General features: G+C 42.3%; 1 protein-coding gene across 3 annotated transcripts in view; it reads left to right on the plus strand.

Annotated features, from left to right (window-relative positions):
* Positions 1–20993, plus strand: part of FECH (ferrochelatase) — a 37594-nt gene that overhangs the window by 5130 nt on the left and 11471 nt on the right. For all 3 annotated transcript variants that reach the window (XM_024754890.1, XM_024754889.1, XM_024754891.1), the window contains 5 exons: positions 5372–5491; positions 7232–7380; positions 13454–13588; positions 16193–16299; positions 19815–19913. In XM_024754890.1, coding sequence (XP_024610658.1) covers positions 5372–5491; positions 7232–7380; positions 13454–13588; positions 16193–16299; positions 19815–19913 — 610 coding nt within the window. The remainder of the gene's footprint in view (positions 1–5371; positions 5492–7231; positions 7381–13453; positions 13589–16192; positions 16300–19814; positions 19914–20993) is intronic.

The following is a 20993-nucleotide window of genomic DNA, read 5'->3' on the forward strand; positions in this document are numbered from 1 at the left end:
GTCTAATTTTAGGTACTAATAAGGATTTCTCTTTCTTGACACAAACACCGGTGGATACCAGCTACCTAGGAGAAGAGGTGTTGGGAAAACTCAGTATGTACGGAGTGGTATGTTATTTTCTTGGCTTCCTTTCAATAGCTGTTAAACTTATAGGTTGCACCCCCAATTAAGGCTTTAAAAGTGTTTTTGAATTTTGATAGATTTTTTTACATTTTCTGTTAAAATTTTTTTCCCCAGCTTTATTGAGGTCTGGTTGACAAATAAAAATCCCACAGGGCTTTTGTTAAAGGACACAGAGTTGAGTACAAAGAGTCTGCAAATCGTGTGGGAATTTAGTTTTGGAATATGTCCCATAACAGAAATTATGTGTATGCTGGAAATATGTTTATGAACCTAACATGATTGTACTTATGAAATACATCTCCTGTGCAGGAAAAGGAATAACTAATCCACCAAGAATTTCTGTAGTAAACTGTTAAGGCAGTGAATATTATTGTAAATGCCATAATGTGATTTACAGTTTATTAAAGAAACAAAGTACGTTCCCTACCTCACCTCTGCTGTTTGCGGGTGGACGTCAGCAGGCATGGCGTTGCTACTGGGTGTCCTCTTCAATATCAGAGGCCACAGCTGTTTTCAAGTCTTCCTCTGGTACAGAGGCAACAGAAGACTGCAAAGGTCGCTTTTTAGATGAGTACACAGATAGGAGTAATGCACTTTAACACTGGGCAGAGAGAAAGTAGCTCTGAACTATTAACGCCTTGACCTTTCTTGGTAGACCAGATGTTCCACGAGAGCTTTACAGCTTTGAGAATAGTCATATTTTGTGTTTGTTACTTTTAATTGTGTGATCCTGGGTATGATGATGGAGCACTTAGTGAACTGAGGTTTGTTGGGGATAGGGCAGTAGGTGGGGTCCCAACTCATCTCCTTTCGACTCTCCGGCCTCCTGAAAAACCACACGTGGGAAGGGAGACAGGAAGCACAGACACTGTCTCCATCCTGGGGGCATGCCCAGCAGGACGCCACTCCTCCTTGCCCCCACACGGCCCCTCTTTTCTCACCTCAGCCATAGTACAAAGTGCTTTAAGTATTTAGGGTTTGGGGTAAGTATTTGGTGTAAACTGAAGAACTGATTGGATGTGGAACCCTGGGAGAAAAATTATTTCATTACTATGTTATCCTGGTGGCAAAAGTCAACAACGTAAATTGCCTTAAGGGCTTCCCTGGTGGCGCAGTGGTTGAAAGTCCGCGTGCCGATGCAGGGGACACGGGTTCGTGTCCCGGTCCGCGAAGATCCCACGTGCCGCGGAGCGGCTGGGCCCGTGAGCCATGGCCGCTGAGCCTGCGCGTCCGGAGCCTGTGCTCCGCAGCGGGAGAGGCCACGACAGTGAGAGGGCTGCGTACCGCAAAAAAACAAAGAACAAAAATTAGAGATGCTGAAGTGGTGAGTGTCTTTGTGAGTCATTCTGATGCCAGATATGAAGAAGGCCTCGTGCTGCTTAGTGCTCAGACTACTCTAGACAATGCTACACTACAAATTTGTCCTCAAAGGGCTGAGTGGTACATGTTTTCAGGCTTCGTGGGCCATTTGGTCTTGTTTGCTGCTATTCACCTCCTCCATCATAATGTGAGAGCAGCCACAGGTGATACGTAAACAAATGACTGGAACTCTGTTCCAATAAAACGTTTTTTAAAAAAATTTATTTATTTTATTTATTTATTTTTGGCTGTGTTTGTGTTGGGTCTTTGTTGCTGCGTGTGGGCTTTCTCTCGTTGCAGCGAGTGGAGGCTACTCTTCGTTGCGATGTGTGTGCTTCTCATTGCCGTGGCTTCTCTTGTTGCAGAGCACGGGCTCTAGGTGCACGGGCTTCACCAGTTGTGGCTCATGGGCTCTAGAGCACAGGCTCAGTAGTTGTGGAGCACGGGCTTAATTGCCCCGTGGCACGTGGGATCTTCCTGGACCAGGGCTCGAGCCCGTGTGCCCTGCATTGGCAGGCAGATTCTTAACCACTGAGCCACCAGGGAAGCCCTGTTCCAATAAAACTTTATTTACAAAAGTAGGCAGGGGGTGTGTGGGCAAATTTGACCCATGGACTGGAGTTTGCCAAACCCTGTTCTAGAGGCAGCATAGATCCTCTGACCAATTACATCTTGGAGATTTAAAGAAGAGCTGGGATTTGTTTTTTATCTTGATGATGACTATATATAGTAGAATAGAATTAATCTGTTCCTTTGTTAATTGATGAGCTTAAGTTTTGGTTTGTCCAATTAATAGTTCAAAGGAAAAACCTCATATTTTGAGAGTGCAAGAATATAAATGGCAAAATGTGGCAACCTTTTCAAATGAGAAGCTTTCAATATGTTTGCCGTACACGCTTTTACATTCAAACAAGGGGAACTTGACCATTCAGACTTTGGTGTCAGGTGTTCTTTGTCTGGAGGGGAGAAGAGACAGCAACCCTTGACTAAAGCTTTGCAGTTCACATTCGGGAATAGAGGGATGTTGGACTAGGGCTTCCTAATGCGCCATTCGTCATGCACAACACAGTTTTGAATTAAGTGCAAGCGTATTTAGGTATTTTCAAATTGTGTATTTCTTTCATGTGTAAGATCAACATGGTTTGCAAAACATGGGTTTGCAGGGTAGAGTAACATCCCATTTAAAGCCACTCTTGTTCTGAGCTCAGGTGTTATAGATGAAAAACAGTTCTAAATCCTGTTTGCACATTGATGCCCTCTGTGGCTTAGGTAAGTCTCTAAGCGTGGGGTTTCTTAACCAGTAATCTGTTAACTGGTAGCAATTCATGGAAAAATGCACTTAATTTATTGTGAGTCACAGCTTTTGAGGGTGAGAGACAGAATCCCAGAACACCAGTGGCCTAAGTAGAAAGATTAAGGGAATATTACAATTTCACAATATAATGAATCTGGAATTTTCAGGTATCAAGAAAACAAAACACCAGTTTGTTAATTCATTGATAGGACTTCTGGCCCGAGGGGGTAGAAAAGTTATGGAACAACAACTTCAATGTGGTTGCTTGGTTTAGTAAAAAGAGATTAAACCCCTTTCCTCTAACACAGTGTTTCTGAGCAGAGGGTGGGATGGGGGATCATTTTTGTCCCTGGGACATATTTGGCAATGTCTGGAGACATCTTTGGTTGTCACAGCTGGGGTAGGGTGTGTGCTATTGCCATCTAGTAAGTAGAGGCAAGGTTGCCACTAAACCTCCTACAAAGCACAAGACAGTCCCACAACAAAGGATTATCCAGCCCCCAATGTCAGCAGTGCTGAGGTCAAGAAACCCTGGCCTAAGACAATGATGTGAAAAAAGTGAACTTGCTTAATCTATATAATGGGGTCTAAATTAGAAAATCCCTGAGTTCATTGTAATGCAGCACTTCCCTTTCCCCAGAAATTGGTTCTTATTTTGAAAACTTAGGCTGAGAATTCAGATTTCTACTTCATCTACCTATACTATGTTTGATCAAGAAAATGGTTTCTACTTGTATAAATTTGACACACTCTGTTGCCTAAAACTATTGCCAAACATTAACATTTTTTTAAAAATTACAATTAAAATGTCATCATGATATGATTAGCTTTAGAACACGTTAAGAGCAATCTTCCAAACGAGACCCATCTCAGCAGGATTGCTGTAGTCACTGCATTAGCTAGAGGTGGTCTTGGCGCAGGAGATTCAGAAAGTAGACCCCTCGGCATTTGTAATAATGATGTTTTAAATCAACATCAGGCTGCTTATTCCTCGGCTGCTTTATCAAGAGTGAACGGAGAGGATACCCATACGTTGGAATATTATTCAGCCATGAAAGGGAAGGAAGTACTGATTCATGCTGCAATATGGATGAACCTTGCAAATTTTATGCTAAGTGAAAGAAACCAGACACAGAAGGCCACATATTATGATTCTATTTCTGTTAATAGGCAAATCCATAGGCCCAGAAAGTAGATTAGTGGTTGCCAGGGGTGAGGGAGAGGGAGAATGGGGAATGGCTGTAACGGATAAGTGGGGTTTTGGGGGCTGAGGAAAATGTTTAGGAATTAGATAGCTGTAATGGTTGCCTAACGTTGAGCATATATTAAAAAACACCAAATTGTACAGTGTAAAATGGCAGGTGTTATGGTATGTGAATTATATCTAAATGTTTACAGTATACAAAAAGAAAAAAAAGGATGAGTGGAAGAAACACTCCTTGTCCTTTCTTTTCCCCACCGGCAGCCTCTTTCACTCCTGTCATAGGAGGAAAGACAGGCCTGCAGTTCTCCACGCTCCCATCTCAGGCTTTGACCTTGTGGCTCCGACCAGAGTCATGGTCTTCTGGTGGCTCCCCGAAGCTCAGGGGAGACACTTGGTCCTGCTCTGGCTCCATCTTGCCCCCTGGCTGGTTTAGGAATAGAGAACTCATCGTGGCCTGGCTCACTTCAGCGGTGCAGGCCTCAGAGCAGCTCTGGAGTTTATAAGTTTACATTTTTGCGTAGTCCTTTTAAAAAAAAATTTCCCAGAAGCTGCATGACTTTCTTTTTGTTTCCTTTTGCTCATCCAGTGGTTGATTCTTTAGCCTGGGACTAATTTGAACAATTCAGAACAGTGTTTTACAGGAATTACCTAAGTAGTGGGTTTTAGATGAAGGATGGCAAGGTGAGTGTAAAGTGAGAAACGTAGTTTATCACAGCAGGGGACACTGAGCAGGAGTAAAGGCAGGCTCTGGAGAAGGAAGCAGAGTAGCAAGAAATAATTTAAGCCATTAATAATTTAATAATTAACTAAAGAGAAGGGAGTAAATAAGGGCTGAGAGTTTACTGGGGAGGTTTAAGATTATAGGGAAACCCACGGCTCCTCTGTGTAGAATAGAACCTACTGTTCATGCCAGCTTATGCGGAATAAGTACATTATGCACTTAATTCCCAAAATAACTTTTTGAGGTAATTGGTGGACTCTCTATTTTACAGATGAGGAAACTTAAGCTTGGAGAGATCAGGTAACCTGTGTAGGCACGAGGCAGTCATATGAACAAGTGTTTCAGCCTCAGGACAATTTTAGGTTTACACCTTGACCCTCAGTCCCCAAAGAATGGGATCTTTGTTCAGGGCTGACAGTTTAATAGAGGAATATTTGGAGCCCAGGGAAAGTCCAGGGACAGGGATGGAGCTAGACGGTGAAGGTCAGAGTCTGAGCTGGGACCTTGGACTGTGCAGAGCTGGAGGCCCCATGTGTTCACTGTGATGGCAGTGAAGAGATCTGTAGCTTTTCATCTTTGCATTGAACAGATTAGTTGAGAGTTTGCTAGCAGAAACAAAATTCTACCCTAGAAGTGTTACAAATCAATTGTTGCCTTTTGATTTATGTAGGAAGCCGAAAACTGGAATATTAATGCTGAACATGGGAGGCCCTGAAACCGTTGGAGAAGTTCACGACTTCCTTCTGAGGCTCTTCTCGGATCGAGACCTCATGACACTTCCTGTTCAAAAGTAAGATACATGTAAATGCCCATACTTATCCATAACCTGTGCAGTGCATTTTGCCTTCCATGTATCTCAGTTCTGTAGTTAAAAAATAAATAAATAAACGGTTTTAGTGCACATCTGGTAGTGCTAGAGCAGCATTCTTATTTTCTATTAGTTATGAGAAGGCTATGATGTAAGAAGAATTGTGGGGGAGAGAGAAAGCAAGTTAGCGAGGATTCCCCTTGGGCCGTTTCCTTCCCAGAGCTCTGGAAATTGCAGCGGTCTGGACACAGCTGAAGGAGCTATAAAGACGTATTTGTACTTTGTACTTAACTAACACTCAGGGAAGCAATGAGTACTATTCATTGGTGCTGTGGAATTGAGTTCTTGCCGTCCTTCTTCCCTTCCTTTCATTCTTTCCTCCCTCTTTTCTTTCTTTATTTTTTTTTGAGGTATGATTGATATTTGCTGTATATTTTGATGTGTATGACTGAGTTTCACAATATCTTTTTTTAAAAATTGGAGTCTAATTGCTTTACAATGTTGTGTTAGTTTCTGCTGCACAGTGAAGTGAGTCAGCTATACGCATACACATATCCCCTCCCTCTTGGACCTCCCTCCCATCCCCCTCCCCTACCCCACCCATCTAGGTCATCACAGAGCACCCAGCATAGGGTTTTTTTTTTTTTTTTTTTTTTGTCTTCCGCGGGCCTCTCACTGCTGTGGCCTCTCCCGTTGCAGAGCACAGGCTCCGGACGCGCAGGCTCAGCGGCCATGGCTCACGGGCCCAGCCGCTCCGCGGCATGTGGGATCTTCCCGGACCGGGGCACGAAGCCGCGTCCCCTGCCTCAGCAGGTGGACTCTCAACCACTGCGCCACCAGGGAAGCCCAAGCATAGGGTTTTTTAATAAAAAAAATTTATATATGCGTACGATAAAAAATTGCAAATAGTTAATAAGTGTTTATAGTAAAAAGCAGGTGTTTCTTTCCCCTTGGACTCCAGCCTCCCACTTACCCACCCCGGAGGTAAGCACTGTTAGGTCCAGAAATAGTCCAGGCACATCCAGGTGTATACACACACACACACACACACCTCTTTTACACAAACATGAATGTACTTATGTACATCACTTGGCACTTTGCTATTTTTTTTTTGAAACTTAATTTTTCTTGGAGATTATTCCATAACAGATTATATAGATGTGGCTCATTCTGTTTTCGTGACTGTATGGAATTGCACTGTATGGCCATACCTTAATCTATTTAGCCAGCGCCTCACTGACGGACACTTAGATTGTCTTCAGTGTTACCGTGAACATCCTAGTGCACACATCTTTGCTCACGTGGGCAAGTATATCATAGGATTAACATGCATCTTCTTAAATAAGAGGAATGCACGCTGCCTAATGTCTTGTACGTCCTAGTTCCTATTAGGTACGGGATCCAGAGGTGGTAAGTTAGTAGCTGGCACACAGCCAGGTGCTCTGCACAGGTGTCTGAGCTCCTGAATCTTCAGGGCCTGCTGCTAGAACAGCTTGTAGGGCAGGGTGGATACTCCTCAGAGACTGTCTGGTTCTCTCTCTCTAATCTGAGCCGAAAGAGCAGGCTGTTGTCAGTGACCTCGAGCTTCTGTTTTTAAAAGGCTTGATCTTAATAGGCTCTTCTTAACATTTTGCTTATCTTTTTTTTTTTTTTTTAATGAGTTGAAAATGTTTCTGAGGTTGCTTAGCTGGAATAAAATGATTTCAATGTTCAATGATTTAGTAAGCTGGGACCACTCATTGCCAAACGCCGAACCCCCAAAATTCAGGAGCAGTACCGCAGGATTGGAGGCGGCTCCCCCATCAAGATGTGGACTACTAAGCAAGGGGAAGGCATGGTGAAGCTGCTGGATGAGTTGTCTCCGCACACAGGTATGGTGTTTCCCAACTCACATCTCACTAGGTTTGTTCTTTCAAAGTATAGTTATGAAACTCACAACACTGTTGGAAGCCAAATGCAATTCTGGGTACCAGCAGCTCTCGATTTGCAGGGGGTCCTACATGATGCCCGGCCACTGAACTCAGTTCTTGTGGCATTTTCCTTTGTCCCCAGATGTATGCCTTTTCTATTACTTCCTTATGTTACAAATAAAAAAGCTAAAGTTTCAGAACATTAGTCTCAAAAGGAAGTTGGAGGTGTGTGTTAAGTTGAGCTGGATTATAAGGAAGAGGCTACCTACCATGAAAAAACAGATGCATACATCATCGTCCTGGAAAGAAATCTTTGGGAAATAGGTTGAGGCTGCTGCTATTGTTGTTTCTCTCTGTGTGGATGACTAATTAGATCAGCATTTAGGGCAGAATTAGCTAGCTGCAGCCGTGAGGCTCTAAGCAACTTTCAGCAACCGCTTTCAGCTCTTGGCAATACCATGATCGTGAGTCATTTAAGTGCCTCGTTGGGCATGACACTAAAAAGAGGATTGCACACATCTGGTGACTGTTCTCTGAGAGCCTCTAACGCAAATTATAATGTGCAGAATGAAACATTAACTACACAAAGGAACTCTAAGTGCCGTATTTAATTGCATTCAAGACACCATTGATTGCTGGACGCACCATTGTTTTTATATAATACAAAGACACAAGACCTCTGTCAGTTAATTTTAAGATGGTGTCTGTTGTAGACCACTATAAGGTGTTAAAACAAATACTGTGCATCTTAGGACACATGAAATGTGTTCATTGCAGACAGTTTAGGGCTCAGGATCAGGACAGTGTGACACAGTGCGGACCCTCACGGAGAGCAGCCCCGCTAGGCAGGACCAAAAGCGTTTCATTGAGCAGCAGCTCGAGTTGCTCTCAGAATACACTGTTTGTGTCACATGTGGGACAAAGGGCTCCAGCCCTCGGCAGAGCATCTCACTTGGAAAATTGTTCACTTGTGCTTTTGAATATTAGGTTTTCTCCCTGCCTTCACTTGTGGCTTCAGGGCATTTCTTATACAGCTCAGCCACATGTGACACAGTGTATCTTTTAAAATGTGGGGTGAGGGAAACTTGGCTGACCTCACCTCACACCTACCCGATGGAGAACAAACTCTCTAGTCATGAACGGCTTATCACGATAAAATGTTTAGCGTGAACCAGATCTGCAGTTGCTATGCTGTCTTCGGTGGACGAAGGCAGCGGAAAGATGCCATTTTTCCTGGTGACGTCTGAGTCTAGCACCCGTCACCATAAAAACACTAGTAGAGCTGTCAGCCTTGAAAAAGGAGTATACATGCGTCCTTCCCACTTCCTTCTTTCTCTGTGGTGAGACTGCTGGCTTGTCCAGACCAGACAGGACAGCAATGGCCTCTGCCTCCCTGGTTGGTCTGGAAAGAGTCCCATGGAATGACCTGGATGTACAGCAGTGTCCCACTCGCTATCAGATACCTGGTGTTGATGACCCTAGGGCATATCACCAGCCTCTGTGGCCCACGCTGGGACCCCCGAGGCAGGCAAGTTCAATTCTGCCTTTCTGCTGCGTGGTAGATGACCACCTCATCATTTAAGCAAGCCTGCTTTGGGGGTGTTTAATGCGGCCCAAGACCACCCACGCATTCATTCATCAGTCGCCTACTGAGTGCCCTGCGCTGGTCAGTACTGCTACTCACGGTTGAAAAACATGGTTTCTACTTACAAGAAGCTTCTAGTCTAGTGGGGCCTTGCTGCTGCAGGCCAGGCTGCTCCAGGGGCAGAGAGAAAAATCCTTTGAAGACTTGCTGGAGGGATACCCTCCGAAACGAGTAGAGCAGCTGATTATCACACGGAGTGTGGATATAGGAAACAGGAAACAGTCTCAGAGTTTAGCAGGTTCTTTGGGGGAACTTTGCATTGAAGAGCAAGAAGATTACCAGATGTGGCCCTGTGGCCCCCTCGGGGCTCGCCCAGGTTACCCAGAAAGAAGCTTCTTGTCCTGCTGCTCATGCTTTGCTGAGTGGACCTGAAGCTCGGCAGTGAAGCCCCAGCTGCCACTGGGTGGGGCTAGCACTGGGTTCCCTCCCTACCTCACCCCTTCCTGCTGCTTCTCCTTCCTGCTTTCAGGTTTCCTTTCTTTCTTTTTTTTAACATCTTGATTGGAGTATAATTGCTTTACAATTGTGTGTTAGTTTCTGCTGTATAACAAAGTGAATCAGCTATACAGAACACTCTATGACATAAATCACAGCAATATCCTTTCTGACCCACCTCCTAGAGAAATAAAAACAAAAATAAACAAATGGGACCTAATTAGACTTAAAAGCTTTTGCACAGCAAAGGAAAACATAAACAAGACGAAAAGACAACCCTCAGAATGGGAGCAAATATTTGCAAATGAAGCAACTGATGAAGGATTAATCTCCAAAATTTACAAACAGCTCAGTATGAAAAAGCAAACAACCCAATCCAAAAATGGACAGAAGACCTAAATAGATATTTCTCCAAAGAAGATATACAGATTGCCAACAAACACATGAAAGGATGCTCAACATCACTAATCATTAGAGAAATGCAAATCAAAACTACACCGAGGGGGCTTCCCTGGTGGTGCGGTGGTTGAGAATCTGCCTGCTAATGCAGGGGACACGGGTTCGAGCCCTGGTCTGGGAGGATCCCACATGCCGCGGAGCACCTAGGCCTGTGAGCCACAACTACAGAGCCTGCACGTCTGGAGCCTGTGCTCCGCAACAAGAGAGGCCGTGATAGCGTGAGACCTGCGTACCGCGATGAAGAGTGGCCCCCACTTGCCACAACTAGAGAAAGCCCTCACACAGAAACAAAGACCCAACACAGCAAAAATAAATAAATTAATTAATTTAAAAAAAAAAAAAGGAGGTGAAGGACATGTCACCTTCTCCATTTAAAAAAAAAACCAAAAACAAAAACTACACCGCGGTATTCCCCTCACACCGGTCAGAATGGCCATCATCGGGTTTCCTTTCTATTCATCTCTTTCTCATTCCTCCTCCCTTCTTATACTTTTTTGCCTACAAAATTATAAAATTTACTTTTGAACTGTGTCTATTTGTTTACATGTATTTGGAAAAGTTCTCTTTAGTCAAAAAAAAAAAAGTGATGATTACAAACAGATAAAAATGTTTCAGACTCTCATTTTTGGGGCAAGTAGTTGTTGCTTGGTGGCCGGTGTAGATATTTTGAGACTTGCACAGGCTCTGCGTAGAATTACTCTTGACTAATAACAGTGTGTTACATGAGGGAATGTGACTTGGAATTGGTTTCATGTAGTAATACTGCATTGAGGTCATTTAGTGGACACAGAAGGACATAGATGAGAAGTGCAATCATTTCACTTCATGAAAAGTCTAAATCTAAAATACACTTTAAAAATTATAGTTTAGTTATACATGGCTCCTTTTAATGAAGCTCTAAGTACGTGCTACTCAGTGAAATAATTTCGTTCTTTATTGGGTGCAAAATGGGTTCATTTCAGATGGAGCTGGCTTCCCCATCCCTGGTTGTATGGCGTCAGGCAAATAACTTAGCCGACTAAACCTCATCTTGAAAATGGGGATGATAACAGAACCCAACTCGTAGGACCACGGTGAAAGTGAAATGAGATAATCCTGAAAGGCATTAGCACGGTGCAGCGTACATGATAAAAATTCAGGAAATGTGAGCTTTTATTATTCACCATTGGCACAGGGTTCACGATCTGATACAAATTACTAGGCATTATAATAACTTCACACCATTCTCTCAAAGAATCATGTACAAATCAGACGTTTGAACTGTTGCACGTGCTAAATGAACGGACTGGAGATTAATGCAGTTTTACTGTTTAAAAAATGGCTTTTCTATTTGTTCCTTTTTTTACTTCTTTGTAGTTCTCACCCAGGAGTGTTCACTGAGCAGCTGCTCTGAGGGTGGACGAGGCTGGGCCAGCGAGTCATGTGTTTGGCGCTCGCTCTGGCCAGATGTGCTGCCCACCAGATGTGGTGCTAGATGACACCCAGGAGACTCGTTCCTCTCCCCGCGCTCCTGCGGGGGGAGCCAGGAGCCTCCGTGCGCGCTTGTTAGCTCCTCAGGATAGACCCAGTCGGAGACAGTGCGTCGTCACTTTTTCTAAAATATGTTTTTGCCGGCCGTCTTGAATTGGACCGTTTAGAAAGCATTATCTGTTCTTTCCAGAGCATTTTACTCTGTCTCACTTCCAGATATGGTCACCGCCCTGCTTTTATCTGTGAGGGAGGCCTCTCCACCTCTCTTAATTTGTAACATTTGAGGAACTCCCAGACCCCAGGCATTTAGGCTACAACTTTCAACTACCGGGCAGCTGAAAAGAAAGCAGGAGAAGCTGGTTGACCCCCAGCATTCAGGGGATCTTACTGTGTCAATCTGATCATTGGATTGTCTCAAGATAGATTAGAAAGCAAATTCCATTTCAGCCTCAGCTCAGAGCACCAAGAGCTCCTGAAAAGCGGACTTGATGATACTGTGATAGTTGGCAGTTTTAGCACGAACCACGTAATCTTTGAACAATCGGTCATTTGGAGTTTGCTTACAGGGCCATGCCCTCTGGGGTGTTTTAACTGCAGGTCACCATATTTTATGCAAGAGACCAAAAAATTGGTAGCCTAGAAGGGACAGGCAGCTGAGAATGATTTCATTTGTATCCCTTCCTTCCTCCTTCTGTAGTTCCCAACCAGAGAATATTGAATCAGACTGTCCTTCCCCTGCACAGACATGCTTCTCTTCCCCTATCGATATTCTGCTTCATTTCTTGGCAACATGCTCCATTGATTCAGTCCCCTGGGTCAAGTTTCTGAGGAATGTTTTCTATATCTATATCTATATGTAGCACACACATATATACATATGTATAAAATATACACACATATGTATATACACACTCAGAGAGAGAGAGACACACACACACACACACACACGCAATAAATGTATCATCTTTTTCTTCACTTCAACCTAAATGTTTCTTGTGGCAATTTAGTGTCATGTTCTTAGTTGCAGCCCTGGCTTATGCCTGGACAGTAATGTCATCTCAGGTTTACTATTACTTAATGTTTATGTAGTGTATTTTCAACTTCATCCCTGAGTATAAGTTGAGTGTAATCCTATGAAAAGACAAGGAAATAAAACTGGGTAACTTTAGGAAACTTTCAGTTTTATGATTTTATAAATGCCTAAGAAATTGGTTGAAGATGCTTTAAAAATACAGGAGGAGATAGGAGAGGGAATTGGTAGTGATAGGAGAAGGACCGCAAAGATGTGCCCTGACTTGGGCCGTTTAGGTGCCAGAATAATGATTTTTAAATCCCACTTAGCGCCTCCAACTTAAGCATTGTTGTTGGTTTGTTCGTTGATTTGTTTTTCATATAAGTGAGGAGAATCATTTGAATCATTTGGTATTAGTGCATTTTTATCGAGTATCCCAGAGCTTTTATATAAACTAGGTGGCCTGGGGTCTGAGGGAACAGAAGGAGGGGACCCGGGTGTTGGAAGAGGCTCGGGGTGAGCCATGGAAAGAGCACAGGCTTTGGGGTGGGGAGACCCACGTTGCAATCTCATCTCAACCATCGGCTAGTTGTGACTTTGGGCAGGTTCATTAACCTTTGAGAGTCTGTTTCCTTATCTGAAAAATGGGGTTTAGATGAGAAAAAAAAAAAAGCACAATGTCTCCCATGGTATCTGGTACATAAGAGGAGGTTATACTTTAAGGATAAATGCTCTCTGCTCTTGAGTCTCTCTTATCTCAGCCAAGAGCAGAGAATAAGGCCCAGAAGCTTGAGTTTTAAAAACCATATGCTAAATGGTTGAACACAGAAAACAGTGGTTAAAACTCCATATACCAGCAGAAGACTGGCTAAAATCAAGGACTATTCTAAACGTGCTCACTTTATCAGCACCATAGGAAATTAGGGTAACTGTCTTTGTTCTGGACACTGCATCCTGTTTGGAATCTATATCAAGATGAATGCTTTCTCCTTTCCACACATGCTTCCTAATAGCCCCTCACAAATACTATATTGGATTCCGGTATGTCCACCCGTTAACAGAAGAAGCAGTTGAAGAGATGGAGAGAGATGGGCTGGAAAGGGCGATTGCTTTCACACAGTATCCACAGTACAGCTGCTCTACCACAGGTAAGGCTTCTCTCTGACAGTGGGAGGGTAGATCTGGCCCTGGCAAAAATAACCAGGGAAGCTGAGCGCGGAAGGAAACGATAAATCATTTTCGATTTGAATGGCAAATCCAGTCTGTCTGTTTTAAACATGAGAGTTCAGGTCAGTCCGTTGGAAATCTCATGGTTCATCTGTCCCTTGAGTTATTAGCCAGTTGACTGAGAATTACAAATGGTGGGTGAAAGGCAGTGGCTTCCAGTGCTCAGTGCTTTAATGCAGCTGTATAATGGATCAGTACTGAACCTTAAGCCACTTTCTATGTTTGTGTAATAACCCTTATTTTTATGGCTACCCTAATATTCTTATTAATGTAGCAAAGTTGATAGCTGTTTCCATTTTGCCAGCAGAGATGTCCATATAACATTGGAAATATTGGTATGTATTTTGGTTATGCTTTGGTTATGGGTTGGTTCCTGGTTAAACCAAAACCCAGTTTAGGGTTTCCTTTGCAAACTTCTCTCAGTGTTCTAGATTATGGGAAATGTTACTAGGTGTTGTTTCCTATATATTTAATTGGAGCTGGAGAATAATCTGTTTTGCCAATCTCTGTATCGTGAGGTATAGGTAAATCTTCTACTGTCACCCACAAATACATTTGTTTACATCCTTTCTCAAGGCTTGCGGTCAGCACATTTTTACTCCCAAATTGCTTTTGGACATTAGTGCATATTATTTCTATAACTATAAGGAGAAAACAAAAGGCTACTGGAAGAAATCTTGGAAGCCTGGTGTGTACCTTAAATATTTATTCAGAGCACCTGTGAAAATGTCTGAGTTCTCAGACACCCTCAAGAGTTTGAATTGTGATTTCTTTTGGACATGTACCTCAATAACTTTAAAATGTCTGCTAACGTTATTGGAGAATAAATCAGATTTTATAAATTTCTAAACTATACTTTGGCCGGGCTTTCAAAAATATAACTCAACATGTAAATGTCCTCTCTCAAAATTAAACAAGTTAAGAAGATGGTTATTTATATGACAAAGGATTGACTAGGGTTTCATTTCACAGCTGGCTCTAGCAGTGTGTTTAAAACAGTAGTATCTGCAGCTTTTCCCTAGTACCTCTGGTGTAAGGGCAGGTACATCCCTTCTTCAGAGATGTGAAAGCCTTTGGGAAGCATGTTCATTCTTTGAGGCCACTAGAGTGTCGTTTATCTGTTGTTTTATTTAGACACATATTGTGGCAGCACCAGTATATTCTATGTATCAATCACTTTTTTTAATCTTGCAATTTTTTTAGTTACGCTTTTCCCTTAATTACTACCTTTGATAGTTCATTGCATATTTCTGAGTGATTCAGAAGACCTGCTGTGGCTTCTCGAAGTCCCTCTGTACATCTGAAGATGCTGTTCACCTGTGAAACGTGGTTTGCAATGTGAAGATGGTGGTGACTACTTTGTGATTTCTGGAGGGATGGTTTTTGAACCTGGAATGGACTCAATTTGGATTTATCTGACCCATTGTATTCTCAGAAAAATGGAACTCCATTTATTTTTCTGAAAATTGAGTCTTAGCCTGAGGGTACATGTGATTTAAATATGGCTTTGTCCTGGCTAGCATTTTAGCTTGGAGACCTAACTGATTAATAGTTCTCATGGAGAAACCGGTGGTGTTGGGAAGCGTGGCAATGTTTTGGAGCATTTGCCCCATGTGAAGACTGAAGAGGAGGTCCCATGTTAGCGTTAGTTTCCTAGGATTAAGGCTTGGCTCCAGTGCCAGCTCCTCTAGGCCAGGAAAAAGATTGCACTGGGTTGGCACCATCTGCTTTCCCTTAGTCTTCGAATTTTCACGGTTTCCGTCTCTTGTTTAGAAATACAAGTTTTGTTAGATTACCTGTAAGGATCTGGTATTCATTCAACTTATTCTAGGGAATGATGATAATTTTATAAAGCAGGTAAAAACAGAGAGTGCGCTTAGAAACCTTAATAAGCTGCTCTTCTTATCAAACAAGCCATTAAAAAGGATGGTTATAAAGCTTTTATTGTAATGTGGAAAATATTCATCTCATAATACTAAGTAAAAATGCCCTAAATACTCAGGATACAAAACTGCACATGTCCTAAAAAGTATAACTTTGTAAAACAAAACAGCTGTAAAGAAAAAGAATTGGAAAGAACTACCTTAGAAGAAAACAATGACTGTATTAGCATTCTGGGGTCACAGCCAGTTTCTTTTTTGCTTTCTTTCCCACCCCGTACATTTTCTGTAAATGGGGTTGATTACCTTCATAATGGGAAAAAAATTTAACATGCTTTCAATTGTAAGACTTGGTCCTTGCTGATAATGACTGCTTGTATTTCATAAATCCGCTGCCATTGTGCTTCTCTAGAGAAGTGGCCTCAATACTCTTGGAAAGGCCATTGAAATTGATTGCTTTTTAGTGATCTTCATTTGCAAGGTAGTTAAATCTATATGCATTTTAGAGTATTGAAGTGATTGTAATTAGACTGATTCAGTGCAGAAGACTTACCTGCTTTGAACTTATTACTGCCTTTACTAGTCTGTTTTTTTATTTTCACCATAGCCCACATGCGTGTACTAAGTGGCCCCTGTATATTTCAGGCAGCAGCTTAAATGCCATTTACAGATACTATAATGAAGTGGGCAAGAAACCCACGATGAAGTGGAGCACGATTGACAGGTGGCCCACACACCCCCTCCTCATTCAGGTAAGCCAGCCGCTGCCAGCTGCGTCTGTCACCCCAGCTTCTGGTGTGAGTCAGGTTCTTGTCCCTGCCTGGTCTGTGGGTGTCCCGAGTCTTACTGTTCTCTTACTTAAATTGTGTGCTGGGGATTAACAAAAGGTATTAGAGTCTTGATTTATTATGACAGGAGGAAATAAATTTAAGGATTAAAGGGTAAACTCGGGCTTCCCTGCTGGTGCAGTTGTTGAGGGTCTGCCTGCTGATGCAGGGGACGCGGGTTCGTGCCCCGGTCCGGGAAGATCCCACATGCTGCGGAGCAGCTGGGCCCGTGAGCCATGGCCGCTACTCAGATCAATAGTATTAGTTACAGACCGTGGCAGAATTATGTTTTGAGTTTTGTGTTTCACAGTGACCAAAAGAACGTTAAAGATTATGCGAGGAAAAAGAAAAAGATTATGCAAGTTGTTTCATTTAATCTCCATTCATAGACTGAACAGCTGACAAACAGCTCCTCTATTTTCTAAATCCTTTAAAATATCAAAAGATTAAAAAATTTTTAAGGTAATATATCTACATGTTCTGAGACAGAATAAATTTAACATTTCAATTGAGAAAGTTTCATATATTAAAAGAAATTTCTCCTACATAGTTTATATTTGTAATATTTATAGTAATAGATGTTTGATTTTAGGAGAATCGGTTAAAGCTACAATTCTAAAGCTTTGAATTGGTGTTATTATGTACCTTTTCGCCCTTTGAATAGGGGAGTACTACTGGCTGTTGTCCTTGATCAAACAAGTATTATTTTGTTCTGTTGGTGGAAGTTTCTACCTTTGAGTTAGTTTAGGTAGAAGAAATACTAAGTGATGTGGATTTCATCCGTTTATTTTTCATTCCTCGGACCGTCTCTGGCAAAATACCAGCTTAACACTTTTTTGAAGCCTGGAGTAACTTAAAATCGATAACCACTAGATGGTGGTAGACATCGTTGAAAGCAGGCCGGCTCGCCCCTGAGCAGACGGTGTTTTCCTTAGGCCCGTAGGTGCTGTCAAGGGTTAACGCTTAGGTTGAAATCCAGTTTTAAGTAAAAAATGCGAAGTGAAAAGGAGGCACCTTCCCTCAGGGATGGGTGTAGTTTTGGTCTCAGTGTGGTGTCCTCCCCCCCAACCTCCCTCCCAGTTTGCTCTTTGCTGGGTCCAGTCCGGACCGCCTGAGCCCCAGCCTGGCCTGCCTGTTCTGCTCTTGGAGGCCTGTGATTGGAAACAAGGGGGGTTTCAGGTTAGCACTGACATGTGGTCGCAGAGAACCGAGGGATCTGCACAGCATCTGCCTGCCCTAATTGAGGGAGTAATTAGATTTGCATTAATATTCAGTCCTTTGAAAAGGGGGGAAGCAGAAAGATGGAAAGGTCTCTTCACTGAGGAAGTCTCCCTTCATAAAATGAAAGGGAATTTTAGAGGCATTTATCTGCCCTCCTATATGGTGTGATTGAAGGCTCTGAGAGCCGCCGGCTTCTTTCATTCTGCAGAGGGATTGCGCATAGAAAATAGCGCAGATGGATTTTAGATGATTTCAGGAACACTTCTGCTCGCCCACGGCTCCTCTATTTTGATAAAGACTGAGTCTGTTGTAAGCTGTAACAAATTGTGTTTCTACTTGCAGTTATGCAAGATGATAAAAGGAAAAAATACTACTAAAATTTTGAGGAAACAAAAATTTATGGTTAGATTTTATTAGTATCATGACGATTACGTGAGGAGATTTGATATCTAGTGGAAATAGAAAAGAACCCCAACTAAACAAAAACTAAAAGTAAAAACTGAAATTAAAAATTGTGTGTTTAGTCTACATTTCTATCAATACGTATTATAGGTAGTAATTACTCAAAATAGTCATTTTACTACTGTATCTAGCTGTTGGGATATTTGGTGTAAATGTATGTCCCAGGCTCCTACTTAAACTTTGCGTTGGGCCTCCTTATCTAGGCCTTTGTACAGTCTTTTCTGAGCATCCTTAGTCTCCAAACGCTGCAGAGACCACCAGGAAATATTGCTTTTATCTGTATCTAATCCTATCACATTGACTCTATAGGTAAATTATAAATTTTGAAAAGGGAACTAACTCTCTAGGTACTGTTTTGTGCCTTAGAGCATTAATTTGTCAAAATTTGTGGGTTCTGGAAAGATTAATAATATCCCAATATTTATTAGGTAATAATTTGCTCATCCTATAGTATTAACCACTGATATATCAAAATGCCAACAAGTACAAATTTACATGGTTCTGGTAAACTGTCCTTTATAATTTTTTTAAATAATGCTTTAAAAACCTTTTTATTTGGAAATAATTTCAAGCATTGGAAAAGTTACAAGACTAAGAATAGTATATAAGGAACTCTCATTTCTTTGTTTAGATTCACATATTAATAACATTTATCCCACTTGCTTTATCATTTGCATGCTGTGTGTGTATGCATATGTATGTGTGTCTATGTATACATAATTTTTTTCCTGAACCTTTGAGAATAAGATTTTTATACACACACACACACACACATACATACATACAAACTTATAAAACCACCCTTTACACCTAAACAGCAGGCATATTCTTTTCGATAACAATGATACAATAATCTACCTCAGCAAATTTAACATTGATACTTAAATCTATCTAATCTACATTCATATTCCAATTTTGTCCATTGACTCATTAATGTCCTTTGTAGCATTTGCTTTATAAGTTAAATGACAGAGTGATTAAAGAGTGAGATAGAAGAAAGCCTCTTCAGATCTGGTATTTCAGCACCTATTGTTGTGACTGGGGGACGTGCCAACTAAGGAAGGGAGTTAACTGGTCTGGTGGAGAGAGATGTGACGAGGAAGGGGGGCTGCGTTCTAGCCCAGGTTCCGCAGATGCCATGCGGCTGAGCGGGCTGAACGGGCCCCCCAGTCAGCCTCAGCTCCCTGCTCTGTGGATTTAATGAGAGTTGTACAACCTCTCATCTGTTGTTATGAAGGCTGTCATGAAGATTGACTCAGTGAGGAAAAGGTCGTAAAAATAGAATCATTTTCTTATTCCTCTGTTATTTCTGTCTAATGTATTTTAATGTGATAGGCCTGAAAGCCAAGCTAAGGGAGATTTAGTAAGACCCTGTAAGCTGTTTTCCTGCTAGCCGAGCAAATGAGAGGTCTTAAAACAACTTCTCCTTCCCATCTGTGTTTCCTTTCCATCTGGAAGTGTGCCCTGTGCCTCCCAAGGGGAAGCGTCCAGAGCGTTCGTTTTCAGTGAGCCATTAGCGAGCTTTAGAAGTTTCCCATCAAATTCCCCAGGCCCCTGAAACCGTTATGAGCCATTTTGATGATGAACCAAAGCAAGAGAGACTGTACAGTTTGCAGTTTTTTTTACAAAGACAGTTCTGATGTTTGAGGGCTTCTCTGAGAGTTTTGGTGTCGCTCTCATTTAAAAAAATATTTTCTTTTCCTTCCATGTCTTTCTTCCCACTCCCTCCTTATCCCCCTTTCTTGGTGTTCCCACAGTGCTTTGCCGACCACATTCTGAAAGAACTGGACCATTTTCCACTTGAGAAGAGACGCGAGGTGGTCATTCTTTTTTCTGCTCACTCGCTGCCGATGTCTGTAAGTAAGAACATTCTGTTGGATGACCCAGTGGTAGAGGATTTCGAAATGTGTGACATGGACTCAGCTTCCGTTTGGCCTAAGCCCAGTGCAAGGAAGAACTCTAAAATCTCAAACTGAACTTGGTGCTAATTTTAGACTCGTTTCTTGAAGCCTAATAACAATTCATTCAGACTATACTATTGTGAATAGACATTGTCTCAATAAGTCCCTTTAAAATGGTAACTTGAAGATATATTCCTACATAAGAATTTTTAATAAGTGGGACAGTTAAAAGGAGACTGCTTTTTGCCTGCCCTGTTGAAGGAACTCAGCCTGACGTTTCAGGGTGTTGGATTGTAGACTGTGCCACCAGGGAAGCCCTCAACCCCATTCTTTTGTTCTCAAGACTTGGGCTGTTTGAATTCCCGGAAGTGATTAGTTTTTAATTTGCCAAGGCTAGGGAGCACATTTTGGCCAGTGAATATAGAGTGTGTCAAATTATGATCTGGATGCTCCTGAGTTTCTCATATTACACTGGGTGTTCATTAAGATACCGCATCTGTGCCATCACTGTTGCATTTGTGGAGACAAGAATGATGGAGCTGGTGTATGTATGATATACAGAAGTGCTTGGGATAAGCAGCCAGTTTCATCAGCTTAGAACCAGCATTGTACCCTAAAAACATTGCTTTCAAAGCTGGAGAGGTAGAGAATTACATTTTCTTCGGTGTTATTAAGGTTTTAACTCCAGGGATAATGGAGTTAATACAAGTGTCGTGTCTGGGGCCCCTCTTCTAATTGGTCTGTGCTGCCACCTGGTGGTCACCAGGGGCAAGCCCGTTGCAGCTTCTCTCTCCCGCTTGTCACCTAAGCGGTGCCAGGTTCAGCAGTAGTTAGCTCTGGAGAGAAACTTCTCTCTTCTGGAAGCCTGCCTGTTCTCTTTTCTGGTCCCATGCAAATTCTCTTCACATGTCCATCCTCTTGCTCTGTCCTTCTCCTTTTTATAACCGTCCTGTGTGTGATGAGGCCGTGTCTGAAGTGCCAGAAGGGAAGCTCTCTAGCCAGGAAAGGAGGAAGCACGTTTTTATACGGGAACGA

Source organism: Neophocaena asiaeorientalis, unplaced genomic scaffold, assembly GCF_003031525.2.
Source record: "Neophocaena asiaeorientalis asiaeorientalis breed wild unplaced genomic scaffold, Neophocaena_asiaeorientalis_V1.1 scaffold124, whole genome shotgun sequence".
In the NCBI taxonomy this organism is placed as follows: domain Eukaryota; kingdom Metazoa; phylum Chordata; class Mammalia; order Artiodactyla; family Phocoenidae; genus Neophocaena; species Neophocaena asiaeorientalis.